Source organism: Bombina bombina, chromosome 6 (assembly GCF_027579735.1).
Source record: "Bombina bombina isolate aBomBom1 chromosome 6, aBomBom1.pri, whole genome shotgun sequence".
NCBI lineage: Eukaryota > Metazoa > Chordata > Amphibia > Anura > Bombinatoridae > Bombina > Bombina bombina.
In genome coordinates this window covers 219,694,925-219,719,098 of record NC_069504.1, presented here as the reverse complement: position 1 = coordinate 219,719,098, position 24,174 = coordinate 219,694,925, and the positions used below count along the sequence as shown (strand labels likewise).

Sequence of the window (24,174 nt, the reverse complement as noted above, 5' to 3'; positions counted from 1 at the left end):
TGCCTTGAAGTTTTACTTACAGGTTACTAAAGATTTTCGCCAAACATCTAACCTGTTTGTTGTTTACTCTGGACAGAGGAGAGGTCAGAAGGCCTCGGCAACCTCTTTCTTTTTGGCTTCGGAGTATAATCCGTTTAGCCTATGAGACTGCTGGACAGCAGCCTCCTGAAAGGATTACAGCTCATTCTACTAGAGCTGTGGCTTCCACTTGGGCCTTTAAAAATGAGGCCTCTGTTGAACAGATTTGCAAGGCTGCAACTTGGTCTTCCCTTCATACTTTTTCCAAATTTTACAAATTTGATACTTTTGCTTCTTCGGAGGCTGTTTTTGGGAGAAAGGTTCTACAGGCAGTGGTTCCTTCCGTTTAAGTTCCTGCCTTGTCCCTCCCATCATCAGTGTACTTTAGCTTTGGTATTGGTATCCCACAAGTAATGGATGATCCGTGGACTGGATACACTTAACAAGAGAAAACATAATTTATGCTTACCTGATAAATTTATTTCTCTTGTAGTGTATCTAGTCCACGGCCCGCCCTGTCCTTTTCAGGCAGGTCTAAATTTTAATTAAACTACAGTCACCACTGCACCCTATGGTTTCTCCTTTCTCGGCTTGTTTCAGTCGAATGACTGGATATGGCAGTGAGGGGAGGAGCTATATAGCAGCTCTGCTGTGGGTGATCCTCTTGCAACTTCCTGTTGGGAAGGAGAATATCCCACAAGTAATGGATGATCCGTGGACTGGATACACTACAAGAGAAATAAATTTATCAGGTAAGCATAAATTATGTTTTTTCTGGGACATATTACCTCAGAATAGACTGTATGTTTGCATCTCTGTGATGTGGAACTTTATGTAACTTTATCCCTATGTGTGAAAGGTGATTCAGTTAGGGGGCAGTTTTTTCTGCAGTCTCAGAAACAGCATGATAATGCAGGAAATGTGGTTGTAAATCCCTGCTTTTTCATGTCTTTTGAACATGCAGCGTGTATGTGTCGGCGTAATGGTAAACATCAGCCGACAGAGAGGTATGTTATGTCCTCACTCCCAATGGATCTATCTTATAAACTGCCGACAGGGAGGTTTATTCTATACACGCTGCTATACTTGTGTTCTGTTTTTTTACTTGACTCTCAACGGCTTCTGTTAGTAACTAGATCAGCCGACAGGGAGGTTATTTTTATTCACATGCGGTGTGTTGTCGACGAATGAAGCCGACTGGGAGATTGCTACTCTGTTGATGCTTTATGGAAAACATGGGGAATTTCTTTATTGTCTTCGACGGCTCGCTGTGAATTATGTGCGGCCAGTGAAGTTCAACTCATACGCCCACGATGGGCGTAGCTCCGGTGCGCACCATTGTTTGCGCGCATTTTGCATTTTTTTTTCTCTTTGAATGTAATATGGGGAATTTATTGCAGGGCCGTGAGGTCTAAAGACAAGGTACTTCCGACGGCTCGCTTTGTCAAAGCAATATGCAGCCTGGGAGTTTAACCTTTTCTCCCCTTCTCTTCCGGAGTATTTTATTTTCAACTGCGCAAGAGGAAGTGTGCAGTCACTGGTCCTATTACGCGTTGTAAATATATTTGGCGTAATTAGGACCGGAGTCTGTCTTCCTGTTTGCAGTGCATTTCCGTATCGCACTCAGTTAGTTTTCAATCCCTGAAGGCACCTCAGCAGCCTAATGCTGATTGTCACTACTAACTTGCTGCCTTGGTTCTATTCACAGGCAATAAAGAGTTACGTATCAAGGAACAGAGGACAGTTTCCTTTTTTGCTATGCAGATTGAGTCTCTTCATCCTTTAATGATGTAGGATGAAACAGCACGCAATATAGAGAGTTCCTTCTAAGATTTAAAAGAACAGTATTGTTTGTTCTGTGTACATGTTATTAAATGTTTTTCAGCCGTTCCTTATGTATTCATCTTTGGTGATTATAGGATGAAACAAGAGCACTCAAGTATGGCGTTATTTTTTCACATTAAAGGAACAGTAACGTTTTTTTATGTGAAGAATGTATTAAAATGTATTTCTCTTGTTAGGTGTATCCAGTCTACGGATCATCCATTACTTGTGGGATATTCTCCTTCCCAACAGGAAGTTGCAAGAGGATCACCCACAGCAGAGCTGCTATATAGCTCCTCCCCTAACTGCCATATCCAGTCATTCTCTTGCAAGCTCTCAACATAGCTGGAGGTAGTAAGAGGAAAGTGGTAAAATATAGTTGTTTTTTTCTTCAATCAAAAGTTTATTGTTTTTAAATGGTACCGGAGTGTACTATTTTATCTCAGGCAGCATTTAGAAGAAGAATCTGCCTGGGTTTTTCTATGATCTTAGCAGAAGTAACTAAGATCCACTGCTATTCTCACATATGTCTGAGGAGTGAGGTAACTTCAGAGGGAGAATGGCGTGCAGGGTATCCTGCAATAAGGTATGTGCAGTTAAGTTTTTCTAGGGATGGAATTTGCTAGAAAATGCTGCTGATACCGGATTAATGTAAGTTAAAGCCTAAATACAGTGATTTAATAGCGACTAGTATCAGGCTTGCTATCAGAGGTATATACTCTGATTAATGTGCAATATAAAACGTTTGCTGGCATGTTTAATCGTTTTTATATATGCTTTGGTGATAAAACTTATTGGGGCCTAGTTTTTTCCACATGGCTGGCTTTATTTTTGCTAGAAACAGTTTCCTGAGGCTTTCCACTGTTATAGTATAAAAGTTACAGTTGGTGCAGTTAAAATTACAAACTGTGACATTCAGCTTCCCTCAGCAGTCCCCTGCATGCTATAGGACATCTCTGAAGGGCTCAAAAGGCTTCAAAAGTAGGAGCTGTGGCAGTTGTTATGACTGTTTAAAAAACATATTTTTCGATTTGTTAATCTGTTTTTTGTATTAAGGGGTTAATCATCCATTTGCAAGTGGGTGCAATGCTCTGCTAACTTGTTACATACACTGTAAAAATTTCGTTAGTTTAACTGCCTTTTTTCACTGTTATTTCAAATTTTGTCAAAATTTGTTTCTCTTAAAGGCACAGTAACGTTTTTTTATATTGCTTATCTTGATTTAAAGGGTTTTCCAAGCTTGCTAGTCTCATTGCTAGTCTGTATAAACATGTCTGACATAGAGGAAACTCCTTGTTCATTATGTTTAAAAGCCATGGTGGAACCCCATAGGAGAATATGTACTAAATGTATTGATTTCACTTTAAACAATAAAGATCAGCTGTTATCTTTAAAAGAATTATCACCAGAGGATTCTGACGAGGGGGAAGTTATGCCGACTAACTCTCCCCACGTGTCGGACCCTTTGACTCCCGCTCAAGGGGCTCACGCTAAAATGGCGCCAAGTACATCAAAGACGCCCATAGCGATTACTTTGCAGGACATGGCGGCAATCATGGATAATACCCTGTCAGCGGTATTAGCCAGACTGCCTGAATTCAGAGGAAAGCGCAATAGCTCTGGGGTTAGACGTAATACAGAGCATGCAGATGTTTTAAGGCCCATGTCTGATACTGCGTCACAATATGCAGAAGCTGAGGAAGAGCTTCAGTCTGTGGGTGACGTCTCTGACTCGGGGAAACTTGATTCAGATGTGTCTACTTTTAAATTTAAGCTTGAGAACCTCCGGGTGTTGCTTGGAGAGGTTTAGCTGCTCTGAATGACTGTGACACAATTGCAGTGCCAGAGAAATTGTGTAGACTGGATAAATACTACGCGGTGCCGGTGTGTACTGACGTTTTTCCAATACCTAAAAGGTTTACAGAAATTATTACTAAGGAGTGGGACAGACCCGGTGTGCCGTTTCCCCCCCCCCCCCCCCCCCCCCCCCCTATTTTTAGAAAAATGTTTCCTATAGACGCCACCACACGGGACTTATGGCAGACGGTCCCTAAGGTGGAGGGAGCAGTTTCTACTTTAGCAAAGCGTACCACTATCCCTGTCGAGGACAGTTGTGCTTTTTCAGATCCAATGGATAAAAGATTAGGTTACCTTAAGAAAATGTTTATTCAACAAGGTTTTATCCTGCAGCCCCTTGCATGCATTGCTCCTGTCACTGCTGCTGCGGTGTTCTGGTTTGAGTCGCTGGAAGAGGCCTTTCAGACAGCTACTCCATTGACTGAAATACTTGACAAGCTTAGAACACTTAAGCTAGCTAATTCTTTTGTTTCTGATGCCATTGTTCATTTGACTAAACTAACTGCTAAGAATTCTGGATTTGCCATCCAGGCGCGTAGGGCGCTATGGCTTAAATCTTGGTCAGCTGACGTGACTTCAAAGTCTAAATTACTTAACATTCCCTTCAAGGGGCAGACCCTATTCGGGCCTGGTTTGAAGGAAATTATTGCTGACATTACTGGAGGTAAGGGTCATACCCTTCCTCAGGACAGGGCCAAATCAAGGGCCAAACAGTCTAATTTTCGTGCCTTTTGAAACTTCAAGGCAGGTGCAGCATCAACTTCCTCTGCTACAAAACAAGAGGGAACTTTTGCGCAATCCAAGCCGGCCTGGAAATCTAACCAGGCCTGGAGCAAAGGCAAGCAGGCCAGAAAGCCTGCTGCTGCCTCTAAGACAGCATGAAGGAACGGCCCCTTATCCGGCAACGGATCTAGTAGGGGTCAGACTTTCTCTCTTCGCCCAGGCGTGGGCAAGAGATGTTCAGGATCCCTGGGCATTGGAGATCATATCTCAGGGATATCTTCTGGACTTCAAAGCTTCCCCCCCACAAGGGAGATTTCACCTTTTGAGATTATCTGTAAACCAGATAAAGAAAGAGGCATTCTTACGCTGTGTGCAAGACCTCCTAATAATGGGAGTGATCCATCCAGTTCCACAGATGGAACAAGGACAGGGATTTTATTCAAATCAGTTTGTGGTTCCCAAAAAAGAGGGAACCTTCAGACCAATTTTGGATCTAAAGATCTTAAACAAATTCCTCAGAGTTCCATCGTTCAAAATGGAAACTATTCGGACAATCCTACCTATGATCCAGGAGGGTCAGTACATGACCACAGTGGATTTGAAGGATGCTTACCTTCACATACCGATTCACAAAGATCATCATTGGTTCCTAAGGTTTGCCTTTCTAGACAGGCATTACCAGTTTGTGGCTCTTCCCTTCGGGTTAGCTACAGCCCCAAGAATTTTTACAAAGGTTCTGGGGTCTCTTCTGGCGGTCCTAAGACCACGGGTCATAGCAGTGGCACCTTATCTAGACGACGTCCTGATACAGGCGTCAAACTTCCAAATTGCCAAATCTCATACGGACATAGTGTTGGCATTTCTGAGGTCGCATGGGTGGAAAGTGAACGAGGGAAAGAGTTCTCTATCACCCCTCACAAGGGTTTCCTTCCTAGGAACTCTGATAGATTCTGTAGAAATGAAAATGTACCTGATGGAGTCCAGGTTATCAAAGCTTCTAAATTCCTGCCGTGTTCTTCACTACATTCCGCGCCCTTCGGTGGCTCAGTGCATGGAAGTGATCGGCTTAATGGTAGCGGCGATGGACATAGTGCCATTTGCGCGCCTACATCTCAGACCGCTGCAATTATGCATGCTCAGTCAGTGGAATGGGGATTACACAGATTTGTCCCCTCTGCTAAATCTGGATCAAGAGACCAGAGATTCTCTTCTCTGGTGGCTATCTCGGGTCCATCTGTCCAAAGGTATGACATTTCGCAGGCCAGATTGGACAATTGTAACAACAGATGCCAGCCTTCTAGGTTGGGGTGCAGTCTGGAATTCCCTGAAGACTCAGGGATCGTGGACTCAGGAGGAGAAACTCCTCCCAATAAATATTCTGGAGTTAAGAGCAATATTCAATGCTCTTCTAGCTTGGCCTCAGCAACCCTGAGGTTCATCAGATTTCAGTCGGACAACATCACGACTGTGGCTTACATCAACCATCAAGGGGGGACCAGGAGCTCCCTAGCGATGTTAGAAGTCTCCAAGATAATTCGCTGGGCAGAGACTCACTCTTGCCACCTATCAGCGATCCATATCCCAGGTGTAGAGAACTGGGAGGCGGATTTTCTAAGTCAGACTTTTCATCCGGGGGAGTGGGAACTCCATCCGGAGGTGTTTGCTCAATTGGTTCATCGTTGGGGCACACCAGAATTGGATCTCATGGCGTCTCGCCAGAACGCCAAGCTTCCTTGTTACGGATCCAGGTCCAGGGACCCAGAAGCGACGCTGATAGATGCTCTAGCAGCACCGTGGTTCTTCAACCTGGCTTATGTGTTTCCACCGTTTCCTCTGCTCCCTCGACTGATTGCCAAAATCAAACATTAGAGAGCATCAGTGATCTTGATCTCGCCTGCGTGGCCACGCAGGACCTGGTATTCAGACCTGGTGGACATGTCATCCTTTCCACCTTGGCCTCTGCCTCTGAGACAAGACCTTCTACTACAAGGTCCTTTCAATCATCCAAATCTAATTTCTCTGAGACTGACTGCCTGGAGATTGAACGCTTGATTTTATCAAGGCGTGGCTTCTCCGAGTCAGTCATTGATACCTTAATACAGGCACGAAAGCCTGTAACCAGGAAAATCTACCTTAAGATATGGCGCAAATATCTTCATTGGTGTGAATCCAAGAATTACTCATGGAGTAAGGTTAGGATTCCTAGGATATTGTCCTTTCTCCAAGAGGGTTTGGATAAAGGATTATCAGCTAGTTCTTTAAAGGGACAGAATTCTGCTCTGTCTATCCTTTTGCACAAGCGTCTGGCAGAGGTTCCAGGCGTCCAGGCATTTTGTCAGGCTTTAGTTAGAATTAAGCCTGTGTTTAAACCTGTTGCTCCTCCATGGAGCTTAAACTTGGTTCTTAAGGTTCTTCAAGGAGTTCCGTTTGAACCCCTTCATTCCATTGATATCAAACTTTTATCTTGGAAAGTTCTGTTTTTGATGGCTATTTCCTCGGCTCGTAGAGTCTGAGTTATCAGCTTTACAATGTGATTCTCCTTATCTGATTTTCCATACAGATAAAGTAGTTCTGCGTACAAAACCTGGGTTTTTACCTAAGGTAGTTTCCAACAAGAATATCAATCAAGAGATTGTTGTTCCATCATTGTGTCCTAATCCTTCAAAGAAGGAACGTCTTTTACATAATTTGGACGTAGTCCGTGCTTTAAAGTTTTACTTACAAGCGACTAAAGATTTTCGTCAAACATCTTCCCTGTTTGTTGTTTACTCTGGACAGAGGAGAGGTCAAAAGGCTTCGGCAACCTCTTTCTTTTTGGCTTCGGAGCGTAATACGCTTAGCCTATGAGACTGCTGGACAGCAGCCCCCTGAAAGGATTACAGCTCATTCTACTAGAGCTGTGGCTTCCACCTGGGCCTTTAAAAATGAGGCTTCTGTTGAACAGATTTGCAAAGCGGCGACTTGGTGTTCGCTTCATACCTTTTCAAAATTTTACAAATTTGATACTTTTGCTTCTTCGGAGGCTATTTTTGGGAGAAAGGTTCTACAGGCAGTGGTCCCTTCCATTTAAGTACCTGCCTTGTCCCTCCCTTCATCCGTGTACTTTAGCTTTGGTATTGGTATCCCACAAGTAATGGATGATCCGTGGACTGGATACACCTAACAAGAGAAAACATAATTTATGCTTACCTGATAAATTTATTTCTCTTGTGGTGTATCCAGTCCACGGCCCGCCCTGTCCTTTTTAAGTCACCACTGCACCCTATGGTTTCTCCTTTCTCGGCTAGTTTCGGTCGAATGACTGGATATGGCAGTTAGGGGAGGAGCTATATAGCAGCTCTGCTGTGGGTGATCCTCTTGCAACTTCCTGTTGGGAAGGAGAATATCCCACAAGTAATGGATGATCCGTGGACTGGATACACCACAAGAGAAATAAATTTATCAGGTAAGCATAAATTGTTTTTATTTTTTATCTTACTCCCTTTAAGACAACAATTGCTGTTGGGAGTTTGTTTCCACTTCAAAGTTATGCCACAAGGTTCTCCTATCGGGGTTCCTTAAACTTTTATTATGCCCTAACTATTTTATGACCCACAGGCGGTGCTCTGCGGTTCCTAGCTAAGACCTTGCTTTTGCTTTTGCTTTTCATAGCAATGTCTTTTTGCAGAGGTGTTTGGCTGTTTTCTGCACGGCAGAAATAATCCATTTCTTTAAAAATTAAAGAGACAGTAACTTTTTTTCTGTATGACTTTTATTACAGGAATTGCAGCTGTTTTTGGTTTGTTCACTCATCCTTTGTGACGATGGATGGCACAAACTCTCTCAAGCATGAGTTTCTTTCAGACTTTAAGTGACAGTTGCGTCTTGTTCTGTGGACATTGTAATTAATGACTTTCAACAGTTTTTACTTTGTTAATTCATCCCTTAAGGGATGATGAGACAAACACACTCAAGCCTAGAGTTAATTTTCCGAATTGGAAGGACAGCTATTCCCTTTTCAGCGATTGCTGTTTGGGAGTCTGTTATCAACTGGCCATATTTCCCCAGACCGGACAGATAGCTCGGCATGTTAATGCACTGTGGCTAAGCTCTGTAGCTACCCAAGGGTTGCAGCTTCGATCCCCTGCGAGGTCTACTCTGCCTTTCATCCTTCCGGGGTTGATGAAATGAGCAGCGCCTTGAGATCCTTACAGGTGATTAGAAGCGCTTTAAAGGCTAATGTAGCCTAGTGGTTAGCTTTGCATAGGATTTAGAATTATTCTGACGGTTTCTCCATGTTGCTGAGAATTTCAGTTTCAGATAGAGTTGGTGTCTTGGGCGTTCTGTATTTACAGGTTCCCATATCCGTGTCAGCTACAAGGCTGGACCTTCCTTGGGGGAGAAGGAGTGGTTTCGAAAATCACCACGTGAATTGAGCTACCCCTAGAGGATGGTTCTAATGGGTTCCATTTAGTTATGGGACACTCTCTAGGGTTTCTTATGGCGACCATCTATGTCCTTTGCTGCCGTCACTGGTGTGGCGGCATATTGGCTAATTAATTTATTTCACTTCTCCCTTCCTGTTATCACGCTGGGAGCATTTGATGGCCCTATTCCAGCTCTTGGTATATTTTGATAGAGCTTTAGTTTATGGCTATGTGTTCTATGACTACGATCTTGGTGACCGGCAGGGTCAATATATGACTACCGTGGATTTAAAGGATGCATAACTTCATATTCCTATCCACAAAGATCATCACAAGATCCTAAGGTTTGCCTTTCTGGACAAAAAATTTCAGTTTGTGGCCTTTCCTTTCGGTCTGGCTACAGCACCCAGAATTTTCATAAAGGTTCTGGGGTCTCTGCTGGTGGTTCTCAAGCTGCGGGGCATTGCAGTGGCGCCTTATCTGGACGATATTCTGATCCAGACGTCGTCTTATCAGCTGACAGTCTCATACCAACATTGTGCTGTCCTTTCTAAGGACTCACGGGTGGAAGGTGAATAGAAAAGAGTTCACTAATTCCACAGTCAAGGGTTCCTTTCCTAGGAACTCTAATAGACTCTATATCTGTGAAAATCTCCTTAACGGAAGTCAGAAAATTAAAGATTCTGAATACATGCCATCCTCTTCAGTCCAATCCTCGGCCATCAGTGGCTCAGTGCATGGAGATAATTGGATTGATGGTGGCGGCAATGGACATCATTCCGTTTACTCGTTTTCATCTCAGGCCTCTACAACTGAGCATGCTCAGACAGTGGAATGGAGATTATGCAAATTTGTCTCCTCAGATAGATCTAGATCAGGAGACAAGAGACTCTCTTCTTTGGTGGTTGTCGCAGGATCATCTGTTCCGCAGACCCTCATGGGTGATAGTGACAACTGACGCTAGTCTTATAGGATGGGGTGCAGTCTGGAATTCCATGAAGACTCAGGGTGTGTGGACTCGGTCGGAGTCTCTACTTCATATCAATATTCTGGAGTGGAGGGCAATATTCAATGCTCTTCAGGCTTGGCCTCAGTTTGCTTCGGCCAAATTCATCCGATTTCAGTCGGACAACATCACGACTGTGGCTTACATCAATCATCAGGGAGGAACAAGGAATTCCTTAGCGATGACAGAAGTATCCAAGATAATTCGGTGGGCGGAGACCCACTCTTATCTGTCAGCAATCTACATCCCAGGAGACTGGAAAGCAGATTTTTTTGAGCAGACAGACTTTTTCGTCCGTGGGAATGGGAACGCCATCCGGAGGTCTTTGCCGCCCTGATTCCCAGATGGGCAGGTCGGAGCTGGATCTCATGGCATCTCGTCAGAATGCCAAGCTCCCGAGATACGGCTCCAGGTCCAGGGATCCTCAGGCCGAACTGATAGATGCCTTGGTAGTGCCTTGGTCGTTCAACCTAGCTTATGTGTTTCCACCGTTTGTTCTACTTTCCAGGGTGATTGCTAGGATCAAACCGGAGAGGTCTTCAGTGATTCTCATAGCTCCTGCGTGGCCTCACAGGACTTGGTATGTCGATCTGGTGGACATGTCCTCTTTGCCACCGGGGAAGCTTCCATTGAGGCAGGACCTTCTCATTCAGGGACCCTTCCATTATCCAAATCTAATTTATCCACAGCTGACTGCTTGGAGATTGAACACTTGCTTTTATCTAAGCAAGGGTTCTCTGATTCGGTCATTGCTACTTTGATTCAGGCATGTAAGCCTGTTACTAGAAAAATTTACCATAAGATATGGCGTAAATATCTTTATTGGTGCGTATCCAAGGGCTACTCATGGAGTAAGATTAGGATTCCTAGGATTTTATCCTTTCTCCAAGAAGGATTGGGGAAAGGGTTATCAGCAAGTTTCTTAAAGGGACAACTTTCTGCTTTGTCTGTTTTGTTACATAAACGTCTGGCAGATATTCCGGATGTTCAATCTTTTTGTCAGGCTTTGACTAGAATCAGTCAATTGCTCCTCCTTGGAGTTTGAATTTAGTTCTTAATGTTCTTCAAGGGGTTCTGTTTGAACCTATGCATTCCATAGATATTACGTTGTTATCTTGGAAAGTGTTATTTTTGGTTGCCATTTCTTCTGCTCGCAGAGTTTCTGAGCCTTCTGTATTACAATGTTATTCACCTAATCTTATTTTTCTTTCCGATAAGGTTGTGTTGCATACCAAGCCTGGTTTTCTTCCTAAGGTTGCTTCTAACAAGAATATTAATCAGGAAATTGTTGTTCCTTCATTGTGTCCTAATCCTCCTAAAAAGGAGCGTCTGTTACAGAATTTTGACGTAGTCCGTGCCCTGAAGTTCTACTTGCAGGCGACTAAGGAATTTCGTCAATCATCTTCTTTGTTGTATTTTCTAGGAAACGTAGGGGTCAGAAAGCTATGGCTACCTCTCTCTTTTTGGCTGAAGAGTATCATCCGTTTTGCATATGAGACTGCTGGACAGCAGCCTCCTGAACGAATTGCGGCTCTTTCCACTAGGGCTATGGCTTCCTCATGGGCATTTTAAAAATGATGCTTCTGTTGAACAGATTTGCAAGGCTGCAACTTGGTCGTCTCTTCACTTTTCTCTTGCAAGGTGTATTCAGTCCACGGATTCATCCTTACTTGTGGGATATTCTCCTTCCCTACAGGAAGTGGCAAAGAGAGCACACAGCAGAGCTGTCCATATAGCTCCCCCCCTAGCTCCACCCCCCAGTCATTCTCTTTGCTGTGTTAACGCACTAGGTTCTCTCTCAGGGAGGGTAAAGTGAATGTGGTGTTAGAATTGTAGTTTTATATCTTCAATCAAGAGTTTATTTTTAAATGGTACCGGTTTGTACTATTTACTCTCTAGCAGAAAAGTGATGAATATTTCTGCTGAGAGGAAAATGATTTTAGCATGTTGTAACTAAAATCCACTGCTGTTCCCACACAGGACTGAGGAGTACCAGAAAACTTCAGTTGGGGGGAACATTTTGCAGGCTTGACTGCAATGAGGTATGTTCAGTCATTTATTTATAGACAAGATTGAGATAATGCTAGAAGACTGACAAGATCCCCATGTGGGGAGGGTTTAGCTATGTTCTGAGACTTAGTATAGAATTGAATGCTTACATGACAGGGCTAAATATGCTGGTTGACACTAATGCAGGGCAATCGATTATTTATTAAAAAATACTAATTGGAGACACCTTTTTAGGCACTTTGGAGTGTTTTACTGGGGTTATTATCCACATGGCATAAATTTAGTCACTTAGAAGTGATTTTTGTAGGCCTCACAACTCCTGAGTGGAGTGGGAGAGGCCTAATTTCGTGCCTCAGATGTGCACTTAGAATTGAGAGACTGTTTCATGCTGCTTCACATGGAGGGTCCAGCTGCTGATTGAGGGCCTAGAAGAAGCTTTATTTCCCCGAAACTGATCCCTAAGGGCAGGTAGGGCCACAGTAGTAAGCTGTGGCAATGTCCTGTAGTTTGTTAACAGGTTGTTGGCTTTAGGCTGCTCCGGTTTGGGCATTAAGAGGTTAATCGTTCTGAAACTTGCTGTGCAATCATATTAAAGCCTTAGGTACATACTGTGAAAATTTCAAAAGGATTGGTGCATTTTTCACTGTTTTGTAAAATTGTGTGCTCTTGTTGGCTTTAGGCTGCTCCGGTTTGGGCATTAAGGGGTTAATCTTTTGAAACTTGCTGTGCAATCTTATTAAAGCCTTAGGTACATACTGTGAAAATTTCAAAAGGATTGGTGCATTTTTCACTGTTTTGTAAAATTGTGTGCCCTTTTTATTACTTAAAGGTACAGTAACGTTTTTTTCAAATTGTGTTTTTTATTTGATTAAAGCGTTTTCCAAGCTTGCTTGTGTATGCTACTAGTCTGTTAAACATGTCTGACACTAAGGAAAATCCTTGTTCAATGTGTTTAGAAGCCATGGTGGAACCCCCTCTCAGAATGTGTCCCAATTGCACTAATATGTCTATACACTTTAAAGATCATATTGTTGCACTTAAAAATGTGGCCCAAGATGATTCTCAGACTGAAGGTAATGAGGATAGTCCGTCTACCTCTCCCCATGTGTCACAACCAGTTACGCCCGCGCAAGCGACGCTTAGTGCCTCTAGTGCGTCTGCCCCTATTACATTGTAACAACTAGCTACAGTTATGGATAATTCCCTTGCGGCCTTTCTATCCAAACTGCCAGTTTTTCCTACCAAGCGTGATAGCTCTGTTTTAAAAACAGATTATGAGCAGTCTGAAGCTTTGGTAGCCTTATCTGATGTACCCTCACAACGCTCTGAAATGGAGGTGAGGGATTTGATGTCTGAGGGAGAAATTTCCGATTCAGGAAAGGTTTCTCATCAGGCAGAGTCAGATTCATTAGCATTTAAATTGGAACACCTCCGTGTTTTGCTCAGGGAGGTATTAGCTACTCTGGATGATTGTGACCCTATGGTGGTCCCAGAGAAGTTGTGTAAAATGGACAAGTACCTAGAGGTTCCTGTATACACTGATGCATTTCCGATCCCTGAGAGGGTTGCGGATATTGTTACTAGGGAGTGGGATAGACCAGGTGTCCCTTTTGTCCCCCCACCTATTTTTAAGAAAATGTTCCCCATAACTGACCCTAGGCGGGACTCATGGCAGACGGTCCCTAAGGTAGAGGGGGCTGTTTCGACACTTGCTAAGCGCACAACCATACCAATTGAAGACAGTTGTGCTTTTAAAGATCCTATGGATAAAAAGTTAGGTTTACTTAAGAAAATCTTTGTTCAACAAGGCTTTCTTCTCCAACCTATTGCTTGCATTGTTCCTGTAACTACTGCAGCGGCTTTCTGGTTTGAGGCGCTGGAGTAGTCGCTCCAGACGGAGTCCTCATATGACGAAATTATGGATAGAATTAAGGCTCTAAAGATGGCTAATTCATTTATCACAGATGCCGCTTTGCAATTAGCTAAGTTGGCGGCAAAAAATTCAGGCTTCGCCATTATGGCACGCAGAGCGCTTTGGCTCAAGTCATGGTCGGCCGATGTGTCGTCAAAATCCAAATTGTTAAATATCCCTTTCAAGGGAAAGACCCTTTTCGGGCCAGAATTGAAAGAGATTATTTCAGAAATCACTGGGGAAAGGGCCATGCTCTCCCCCAGGACAAGCCTTTTAAGGCTAAAAACAAAGCTAATTTTCGTTCCTTTCGTAATTTCAGGAGCGGTCCCTCTTCAGCCTCTACAGCTGCAAAGCAAGAGGGTAACGCTTCACAGCCCAAGGCAACCTGGAAGCCTCATCAGGGCTGGAACAGGGGTAAACAGGACAAAAAGCCTGCAGCTGCTACCAAGGCAGCATGACGGGGTAGCCCCCGATCCGGAACCGGATCTAGTAGGGGGCAGACTTTCTCTCTTCGCTCAGGCCTGGGCAAGAGATGTTCTCGATCTCTGGGCTTTAGTGATTGTTACCCAGGGATATCTTCTAGAATTTAAGGACTCCCCTCCAAGGGGAAGGTTCCATATTTCTCGTCTGTCTAAAGACACGACAAAGAAAGAGGCGTTCTTACGCTGTGTAGATGACCTACATACAATGGGAGTGTTCCACCCAGTTCCAATTGTGGAACAAGGGCTGGGGTTTTACTCAAACCTGTTTGTGGTTTCCAAAAAAGAAGGAACTTTCAGACCAATCCTGGATCTCAAATTTCTAAACAAATTCCTCAGAGTCTCATCATTCAAGATGGAGACCATTCGGACAATCTTACCTATGATCCAGGAAGGTCAATATATGACTACCTTGGATCTAAAGGATGCGTACCTGCATATCCCAATCCACAAAGATCATCATCAGTTCCTCCGGTTCGCTTTTCTAGACCAGCATTATCAGTTCGTGGCTCTTCCATTCGGTTTAGCCACTGCTCCCAGAATTTTCACAAAGGTGCTAGGGTCCCTTCTGGCGGTTCTAAGACCGCGGGGCATAGCAGTGGCGCCTTATTTGGACGACATCTTAATTCAGGCGCCGTCTTTTCACAGAGCCAAGGCTCACACAGAGATTGTAAGGTCTCACTGGTGGAAGGTGAACATCAAAAAGAGTTCCCTGTCCCCACTCACAAGGGTTCCCTTCCTAGGAACACCAATAGATTCGGTAGGAATGAAAATATTTCTGATGGAGGTCAGAAAGTTGAAACTTTTAACTACTTGCCGAGTTCTTCATTCCATTCCTCGGCCATCTGTATCTCAAACTGAGGGCGATATTCAACGCGCTTCAGGCATGGCCCCACCTAGCTGCAGCCAAATTCATAAGATTTCAGTCGGACAACATTACGACTGTAGCTTACATCAATCATCAGGGGGGAACAAAGAGTTCTCTAGCGATGAGGGAAGTAACCAAAATCAGGTGGGTGGAGGCCCACTCCTGCCATCTCTCAGCCATTCACATCCCAGGTGTAGATAACTGGGAGGCGGATTTTCTAAGTCGTCAGACTTTTCACCCGGAGGAGTGGGAACTCCACCCGGAGGTATTTGCCCAGCTGACTCAGCTATGGGGCATTCCAGAGTTGGACCTGATGGCGTCCCGTCAGAACACCAAGCTTCCTCTCTACGGATCCAGATCCCGGGACCGCAAGGCGGCATTGATAGATGCTCTAGTAGCGCCTTGGTCCTTCAATCTGGCTTATGTTTTCCCACCGTTTCCTCTTCTCCCTCGTCTGATCGCCAGAATCAAGCAGGAGAAGGCGTCGGTGATTTTGATAGCGCCTGCGTGGCCACGCAGGACTTGGTATGCAGACCTAGTGGACATGTCATCTGTCCCACCATGGACACTGCCAATGAGGCAGGACCTTCTAATACAGGGTCCGTTCAAGCATCCAAATCTAGTTTCACTACTGACTGCTTGGGAATTGAACGCTTAATTCTTTCAAAGCGTGTTTTTTTCTGAGTCAGTTTTAGATACTCTGATCCAGGCTAGAAAGCCTGTCACCAGGAAAGTCTACCATAAGATATGGTGGAAATATCTTTGTTGGTGTGAATCCAAGGGTCACTCATGGAGTAAGATTAGGATTCCCAGGATATTGTCTTTTCTCCAAGACGGTTTGGAGAAAGGATTGTCGGCTAGTTCTTTAAAGGGACAGATATCTGCTCTGTCTATCCTTTTGCACAAGCGTCTGGCAGAGGTACCGGACGTTCAAGTGTTTGCACAGGCTTTAGTCAGAATCAAGCCTGTCTATAAACCTGCGGCTCCGCCATGGAGTCTAAATCTAGTTCTTTCAGTTCTTCAAGGGGTTCCGTTTGAACCTTTACATTCCATAGATATTAAGTTATCTTGGAAAGGTTTGTTTTTGGTAGCTATCTCTTCTGCTCGAAGAGTTTCAGAATTATCTGCCTTACAGTGTGATTCACCTTATCTAGTGTTCCACACAGATAAGGTAGTTTTGCGTACCAAACCTGGTTTTCTTCCTAAAGTTGCTTCTAACAAGCATATTAACCAGGAAATAGTTGTTCCTTCTCTGTGTCCTAACCCATCTTCGAAGAATGACCGTCTTTTGCATAATCTTGATGTTGTTCGTGCTTTAAAGTTCTATTTACAAGCAACTAAGGATTTCAGACAAACATCTTCTTTTCTTTGTTTGTTATCTATTCTGGTAAGAGGAGAGGTCAGAAAGCGACTGCTACCTCTTTCCTTTTGGCTGAAAAGCATCATCCGTTTGGCCTATGAGACTTCTGGCCAGCAGCTTCCTGAAAGAATTACTGCTCATTCTACCAGAGCAGTGGCTTCCACATGGGTTTTCAAAAATGAGGCTTCTGTGGAACAGATTTGTAAGGCAGCGACTTGGTCTTCACTGCATACTTTTGCCAAATTTTACAAATTCGATACTTTTGCTTCTTCGGAAGCTATTTTTGGGAGACAGGTTTTGCAAGCAGTGGTGCCTTCCGTTTAAGGTACCTGTCTTGTTCCCTCCCTTCATCCGTGTCCTAAAGCTTTGGTATTGGTATCCCACAAGCAAGGATGAATCCGTGGACTGGATACACCTTGCAAGAGAAAACAGAATTTATGCTTACCTGATAAATTACTTTCTCTTGCGGTGTATCCAGTCCACGGCCCGCCCTGGCAATTAAGTCAGGTAAAAAAAAATAAAAATTTTTTTTGTTTAAACTACAGTCACCACTGCACCCTATGGTTTCTCCTTTGGCTTCTTAACCTTTGGTCGAATGACTGGGGGGTGGAGCTAGGGGGGGAGCTATATGGACAGCTCTGCTGTGTGCTCTCTTTGCCACTTCCTGTAGGGAAGGAGAATATCCCACAAGTAAGGATGAATCCGTGGACTGGATACACCGCAAGAGAAAGTAATTTATCAGGTAAGCATAAATTCTGGGTTTTTTTTTCAAAATTACAAATTTGATACATTTTCCTCGTCCGAGGCTGTTTTTGGGATAAAGGTCCTTCAAGCAGTGGTGCCTTCCGTTTAGGTTCCGGTCTTGTCCCTCCCTTTCATCCGTGTCCTATAGCTTTGGTATTGTATCCCATAAGTAAGGATGAAATCCGTGGACTCGTCATATCTTGTAAAAGAAAAGGAAATGTATGCTTACCTGATAAATGTATTTCTTTTACGATATGACGAGTCCACGGCCCACCCTGTCATTTTCTAAGACAGGTCTTTTATTTTTATTAAACTTCAGTCACCTCTGCACCTTGGCTTTTCCTTTCTCTTCCTATCTTCGGTCGAAGGACTGGAGGGGGAGGGAAGGGTGGAGCTATTTATACAGCTCTGCTGTGGTGCTCTTTGCGTCCTCCTGCTGACCAGGAGGCGATATCCCATAAGTAAGGATGAAATCCGTGGACTTGTCATATCGTAAAAGAAATAAATTTATCGGGTAAGCATAAATTTCCTTTTTTTTCTGGCACCATTTATACCCTGATATTTCTCTTACTGTTCCTTGTTCCCTTGGCAGAATGACTGGGGGGTGGGGGATGGGGGAGAGAGGTATTTAAGCCTTTGGTTGGGGTGTCTGCCTCCTCCTGCTGGCCAGGTTCAGTATTTTCCCAACAGTAAGGAATGATGCCGTGGACTCTCCTTATACAGAAGGAAATTAAATTATCTGGTAAGCATAATTTGTTTTTGCAGCTAAATCTCCTAAAAATGGGAAAATCCTTGCAGGGTGTTTTTACTGCATACGTAGACATACATCCTATACTATAAAAACTGAGCAAGGGATTATCCTCACCTCCCTAACTACCATTCCTGTAACCATAAAGTCAATGCCTGACATGCCTGGCTCACTGCAGCTGCACTAAGTAGTAAATGGTCTGCAGAGAAATTGTTTCATTTGTAAAATAAGAGACAATGAGATATACACAACATCCTACAAACAGCCAGCTATGTCTGTCTCCCACCTCCTCCAGTAACCATGTACACTTCTTACTCCTTTTTCTCACTGGAAAGTGGGGCAGTACACTGCTTTGCTGGCTTTATCTTTCCTGTATTCTTTTTTTCCCTCATCTTGACTATATGTATGACTGAGGATCATGGGAAGTGGAAGGGATTTAAAGCTCTGGTGTGTTGTGGCATCTATTGCCTCCTCCTAGTGGTCAGGAGGGGAATATTCACACGTGATGACTCACGGATTCTCATCATGAAAGAAATTAATTTATCAGGTAAGCATACATTTTAGTTTTTGTAATAGGTGTAGACATGGTACTAGTTTTACTTCATTGTTACTTTATGATGTGATTTGCCTCCCTGACAAGGCGATTATGCCAAGTTATCAGGTATTTGTGATGTCCTGTAAAATGTCATCAACAAACCCAAGAGTGAAACACAAAATCTTTAAATTTGCCACTTTTTGTTTCTGTCTGTATATCTTTGTTTTATTATTATTCATGTAACACTGGCTCTTCGCTTGCATCTTTTCTCTAGAAAGTACAAATACAAGAAAGAGCAGCACAAGAAGTAAAAATGGCCATAAAACCATACTACCAAAATAAAGATATAACGAAAGAAGAATATAAGGAAATTGTAAAGAAAGCAGTAGATAAGGTATGTAAATGTGGTACATTTTTTTTGTTAAAGGGACAGTATACACTCATTTTCATATAACTGCATGTAATAGACACTACTATAAAGATTAAGATGCACAGATACTGATATAAAAAGCCAGTATAAAACTGTTTAAAAACTTAGAAGCTCTGTTTAGCTCTGTTGAAAAGGTAGCTGGAAAGCCCACTGCAAGTGGGAAATAAGACACTCCCCCCCCCCCCCCTTCTTTTGCATATGAAGACCCTTTACTCAAACAGGAGCAAGCTGGAGTAGGTAGCTGACAGTATTCTCATCAAACTTTAGGGCTTGGTTAGGAGTCTTAAAATCAGGGCAATATTATTTAAAAATGAGCAAAACTATACATTTAAAAAAAAAAAAAAAATTTTATGGGCTATATAAATTATCTACAAAACATTTAAGCAAAGAAAGAGTGTATAATGTCCCTTTAAGCTAATTTTAGATTAGCCGATTAAAGGGACAGTCTACACACCATAGATTAAATTAATGCATACCTTTTATTTGTAACTTAGTCAGCCTTCTGCACCCCTTTCCGGATACTGCAGCAGTAACAATGTATATATTTTTTAAAAAGTTTAGTGTTTATGGACATTTCAAAATGGACACCAAACTCCTTCCTCTGCCTTTTTCCTTCTTCTTATTGCCGCTTTCTTACTTCCCCTTACACTCGTGCACGCAACAATAAGTGACTTATTAACCGTGAGCGGCATTCGCAGACCAGAAGGCGGGGGGGCGCGTTATACCAATTGACATCTTTAGCTGAAACGCCATTACCTGTGTCTCATACTTGCGGCTCTGGAAAATATTCCATATATCATATTCTGAATAGTTTGGTAAGAGATTGAAGAGTTTGGTAATAGTGAATCGGTGTGACTGCACCTAACAAAAATCTTAACTATTGAGCTGCTTCTGATTGGCCCCTACAACCCTATGTTCAAAGGGGTGCAGGAGGTTGACCAAGGTACAAACTAAGATATGCATTCATGTTATTTGCGGTGTAGACTGTCCTTTTAATTAGAACACAATGTTATATTTGTATGTACTTCTTGAAATGCATAACTTTAATCTTAAGCAGTTATACATTTCTGTAAGCATTAGGTCAGGGGTGCCTGGACTTTAGTGAGCTTTGATGGGTTTTTTTGTAAAATTTTTCACTGAGATCTACTTATGCCAGATTTAAGATAAATTTTCTCAGAAAAAATGGGACAGTTGGCAACTATGTCCCAGTGTGAGTGTATAGCTGTGTTTGACTAACTGTATGTGTGTCACACTATAGCAGTGCCCCAGTGTGAGTGTATAGCTGTGTATGTGTATCACACTATAGTAGTGCCCCAGTGTGAGTGTATAGCTGTATATGTGTATCACACTATAGCAGTGCCCCAATGTGAGTGTATAGCTGTATATGTGTATCACACTATAGTAGTGCCCCAGTGTGAGTGTATAGCTGTATATGTGTATCACACTATAGCAGTGCCCCAGTATGAGTATATAGCTGTGTATGTGTGTCACACTATAGCAGTGCCCCAGTGTGAGTGTATAGCTGTGTATGTGTATCACACTATAGCAGTGCCCCAGTATGAGTATATAGCTGTGTATGTGTATCACACTATAGCAGTGTCCCAGTGTGAGTGTATAGCTGTGTGTGACTAACTGTATGTGTATCACACTATAGCAGTGCCCCAGTGTGAGTGTATAGCTGTGTATGTGTGGCACACTATAGCAGTGCCCCAGTGTGAGTATAGCTGTGTATGTGTATCACACTATATTAGTGCCCCAGTGTGAGTGTATAGCTGTGTGTGTATCACACTATAGCAGTGCCCCAGTATGAGTATATAGCTGTGTATGTGTATCACACTATAGCAGTGTCCCAGTGTGAGTGTATAGCTGTGTGTGACTAACTATATGTGTATCACACTATAGCAGTGCCCCAGTGTGAGTGTATAGCTGTGTATGTGTATCACACTATAGCAGTGCCCCAGTATGAGTGTATAGCTGTGTATGTGTGTCACACTATAGCAGTGCCCCAGTGTGAGTATAGCTGTGTATATGTATCACACTATAGTAGTGCCCCAGTGCGAGTGTATAGCTGTGTGTGTATCACACTATAACAGTGCCCCAGTGTGAGTGTCCCTAGGATTTAGTAAAGTTGAAACGGTCTGTACAGTTTGTGTTGGCCCCAGCAGCCTGTTCACTACAGATCACTTACTTCTATTCAGACGGAACAGAATAACATGCAGCAGGAGCTAGTCTCACGGTACTGTGTGCATCCAACATACACAGAACTACAAACCATTATTTCGGTAATCACTCTTACCCATCATTCTCCTATCACACTGTCTTAGACATAGCCAAACATTTACTTATGTAGCTCACGTGACACACAAACGTTAAGGCGGTGCTAGTATGCATGATACACCATGTGTGTTTAGGGCAAAACAATTGCATCAGCCTTTCATGCAAAGGGAAAACTGCGGAGCATTGTATATTGACCTTTAATAATGCAGCTTTGAAAAGGACAGCGCATCTGCACTAAGGCTTATTATTCTTTAATTCGGGCTGCGCCATTTTTCAAGGCTGCATTATGCTTATTATGCTAAATGTTTTATTTTCTTATTTGTAAAACAGTGCAGTGAGCCGCAATATAATTTTTTGCATGATGTACCGAGTCCAGGGATTCATCATAACTTGTTGGATATTGTCCTTCCTGACAGGAAGTGGCAAAGAGCACCACAGCAGAGCTGTCTATATAGCTCCCCCTTAACTCCACCCCCCAGTCATTCTCTTTGCTGGCTCTAAGCAGGAAGAGTAAAGAGAAGAAGTGTTTTATTTTATCTTCAATCAAGTGTTTATTTTTAAATGGTACCGGTGTTGTACTATTTACTTTCAGGCAGGACATAGATGAAGATTTCTGCCTGGAGGATGATGATCTTAGCATTTGTAATTAAGGTCCACTGCTGTTCCCACAGAAGCTGAGGAGTACAGGAAAACTTCAGTGTGAGGAACGGTTTCTTGCTATACAGCAATGAGGTATGTTCAGTCATATGTTCTGCAAAGACTGTGTTAACTCAGAAAGGCTGACAGTGTCCCCATTAGGGGAAGGGTAAGTAGTAATCCTAGTACTATCAGAGGTTTCTTTCATGTAATTAGCAAGAGTCCATGAGCTAGTGACGTATGGGATATACATTTCTTTCATGTAATTAACAAGAGTCCATGAGCTAGTGACGTATGGGATATACATTCCTACCAGGAGGGGCAAAGTTTCCCAAACCTTAGAATGCCTATAAATACACCCCTCACCACACCCACAAATCAGTTTTACAAACTTTGCCTCCAAGGGAGGTGGTGAAGTAAGTTTGTGCTAGATTCTACGTTGATATGCGCTCCGCAGCAAGTTGGAGCCCGGTTTTCCTCTCAGCGTGCAGTGAATGTCAGAGGGATGTGAGGAGAGTATTGCCTATTGAATGCAGTGATCTCCTTCTACGGGGTCTATTTCATAAGGTTCTCTGTTATCGGTCGTAGAGATTCATCTCTTACCTCCCTTTTCAGATCGACGATATACTCTTATATTTACCATTTCCTCTACTGATTCTCGTTTCAGTACTGGTTTGGCTTTCTACAAACATGTAGATGAGTGTCCTGGGGTAAGTAAGTCTTATTTTCTGTGACACTCTAAGCTATGGTTGGGCACTTTATTTATAAAGTTCTAAATATATGTATTCAAACATTTATTTGCCTTGACTCAGAATGTTCAACTTTCCTTATTTCCAGACAGTCAGTTTCATATTTGGGATTATGCTTTAAATTATCATATTTTGTCTTACCTCAAAAATTTGACTTTTTTCCCTGTGGGCTGTTAGGCTCGCGGGGGCTGAAAATGCTTCATTTTATTGCGTCATTTTTGGCGCGGATTTTTTTGGCGCAAAAATTCATTTCCGTTTCCGGCGTCATACGTGTCGCCGGAAGTTGCGTCATTTTTTGACGTTATTTTGCGCCAAAAATGTCGGCGTTCCGGATGTGGCGTCATTTTTGGCGCCAAAAGCATTTAGGCGCCAAATAATGTGGGCGTCTTATTTGGCGCCAAAAAATATGGGCGTCGCTTTTGTCTCCACATTATTTCAGTCTCATTTTCATTTGCTTCTGGTTGCTAGAAGCTTGATGTTTGGCATTTTTTTCCCATTCCTGAAACTGTCTTATAAGGAATTTGATTTATTTTGCTTTATATGTTGTTTTTTCTCTTACATATTGCAAGATGTCTCACGTTGCATCTGAGCCAGAAGATACTACAGGAAAACCACTGCCTGCTGGATCTACCAAAGCTAAGTGTATCTGCTGTAAACTTTTGGTAGCTATTTCTCCAGCTGTTGTTTGTATTAATTGTCATGACAAACTTGTTAAAGCAGATAATATTTCCTTTAGTGATGTACCATTGCCTGTTGCAGTTCCCTCAACATCTAAGGTGCAGAATGTTCCTGATAACATAAGAGATTTTGTTTCTGAATCCATAAAGAAGGCTTTGTCTGTTATTTCTCCTTCTAGTAAACGTAAAAAGTCTTTTAAATCTTCTCTCTCTACAGATGAATTTTTAAATGAACACCATCATTCTGATTCTTTGGACTCTTCTAGTTCAGAGGATTCTGTCTCAGAGATTGATGCTGATAAATCTTCATATTTATTTAAGATGGAATTTATTCGCTCTTTACTTAAAGAAGTACTAATTGCTTTAGAAATAGAGGATTCTAGTCCTCTTGATACTAATTCTATACGTTTGGATAAGGTTTTTAAAGCTCCTGCGGTTATTCCAGAAGTCTTTCCTGTTCCTAATGCTATTTCTGCAGTAATTGCTAAGGAATGGGATAAATTGGGTAATTCATTTACTCCTTCTAAACGTTTTAAGCAATTATATCCTGTTCCGCCTGACAGGTTAGAATTTTGGGACAAAATCCCTAAAGTTGATGGGGCTATTTCTACCCTTGCTAAACGTACTACCATTCCTACGTCAGATGGTACCTCGTTTAAGGATCCTTTAGATAGAAAAATTGAATCTTTTCTAAGAAAAGCTTATCTATGTTCAGGTAATCTTCTTAGACCTGCTATATCATTGGCTGATGTTGCTGCAGCTTCAACTTTTTGGTTGGAAACTCTAGCGCAACAAGTAACAAATCGTGATTCTCATGATATTATTATTCTTCTCCAGCATGCTAATAATTTCATCTGTGATGCCATTTTTGATATTATTAGAGTTGATGTTAGATTTATGTCTCTGGCTATCTTA

The 24,174-nt window shown here is 42.7% G+C and overlaps 1 protein-coding gene across 1 annotated transcript in view; it reads left to right on the top strand.

Annotated features, from left to right (window-relative positions):
* SCAF11 (SR-related CTD associated factor 11) overlaps window positions 1–24,174 on the top strand; it is a 519,944-nt gene that overhangs the window by 419,976 nt on the left and 75,794 nt on the right. Inside the window, exon 13 of the mRNA XM_053719207.1 lies at window positions 18,765–18,884. Within this exon, the coding sequence (XP_053575182.1) occupies window positions 18,765–18,884 (120 nt within the window). The remainder of the gene's footprint in view (window positions 1–18,764; window positions 18,885–24,174) is intronic.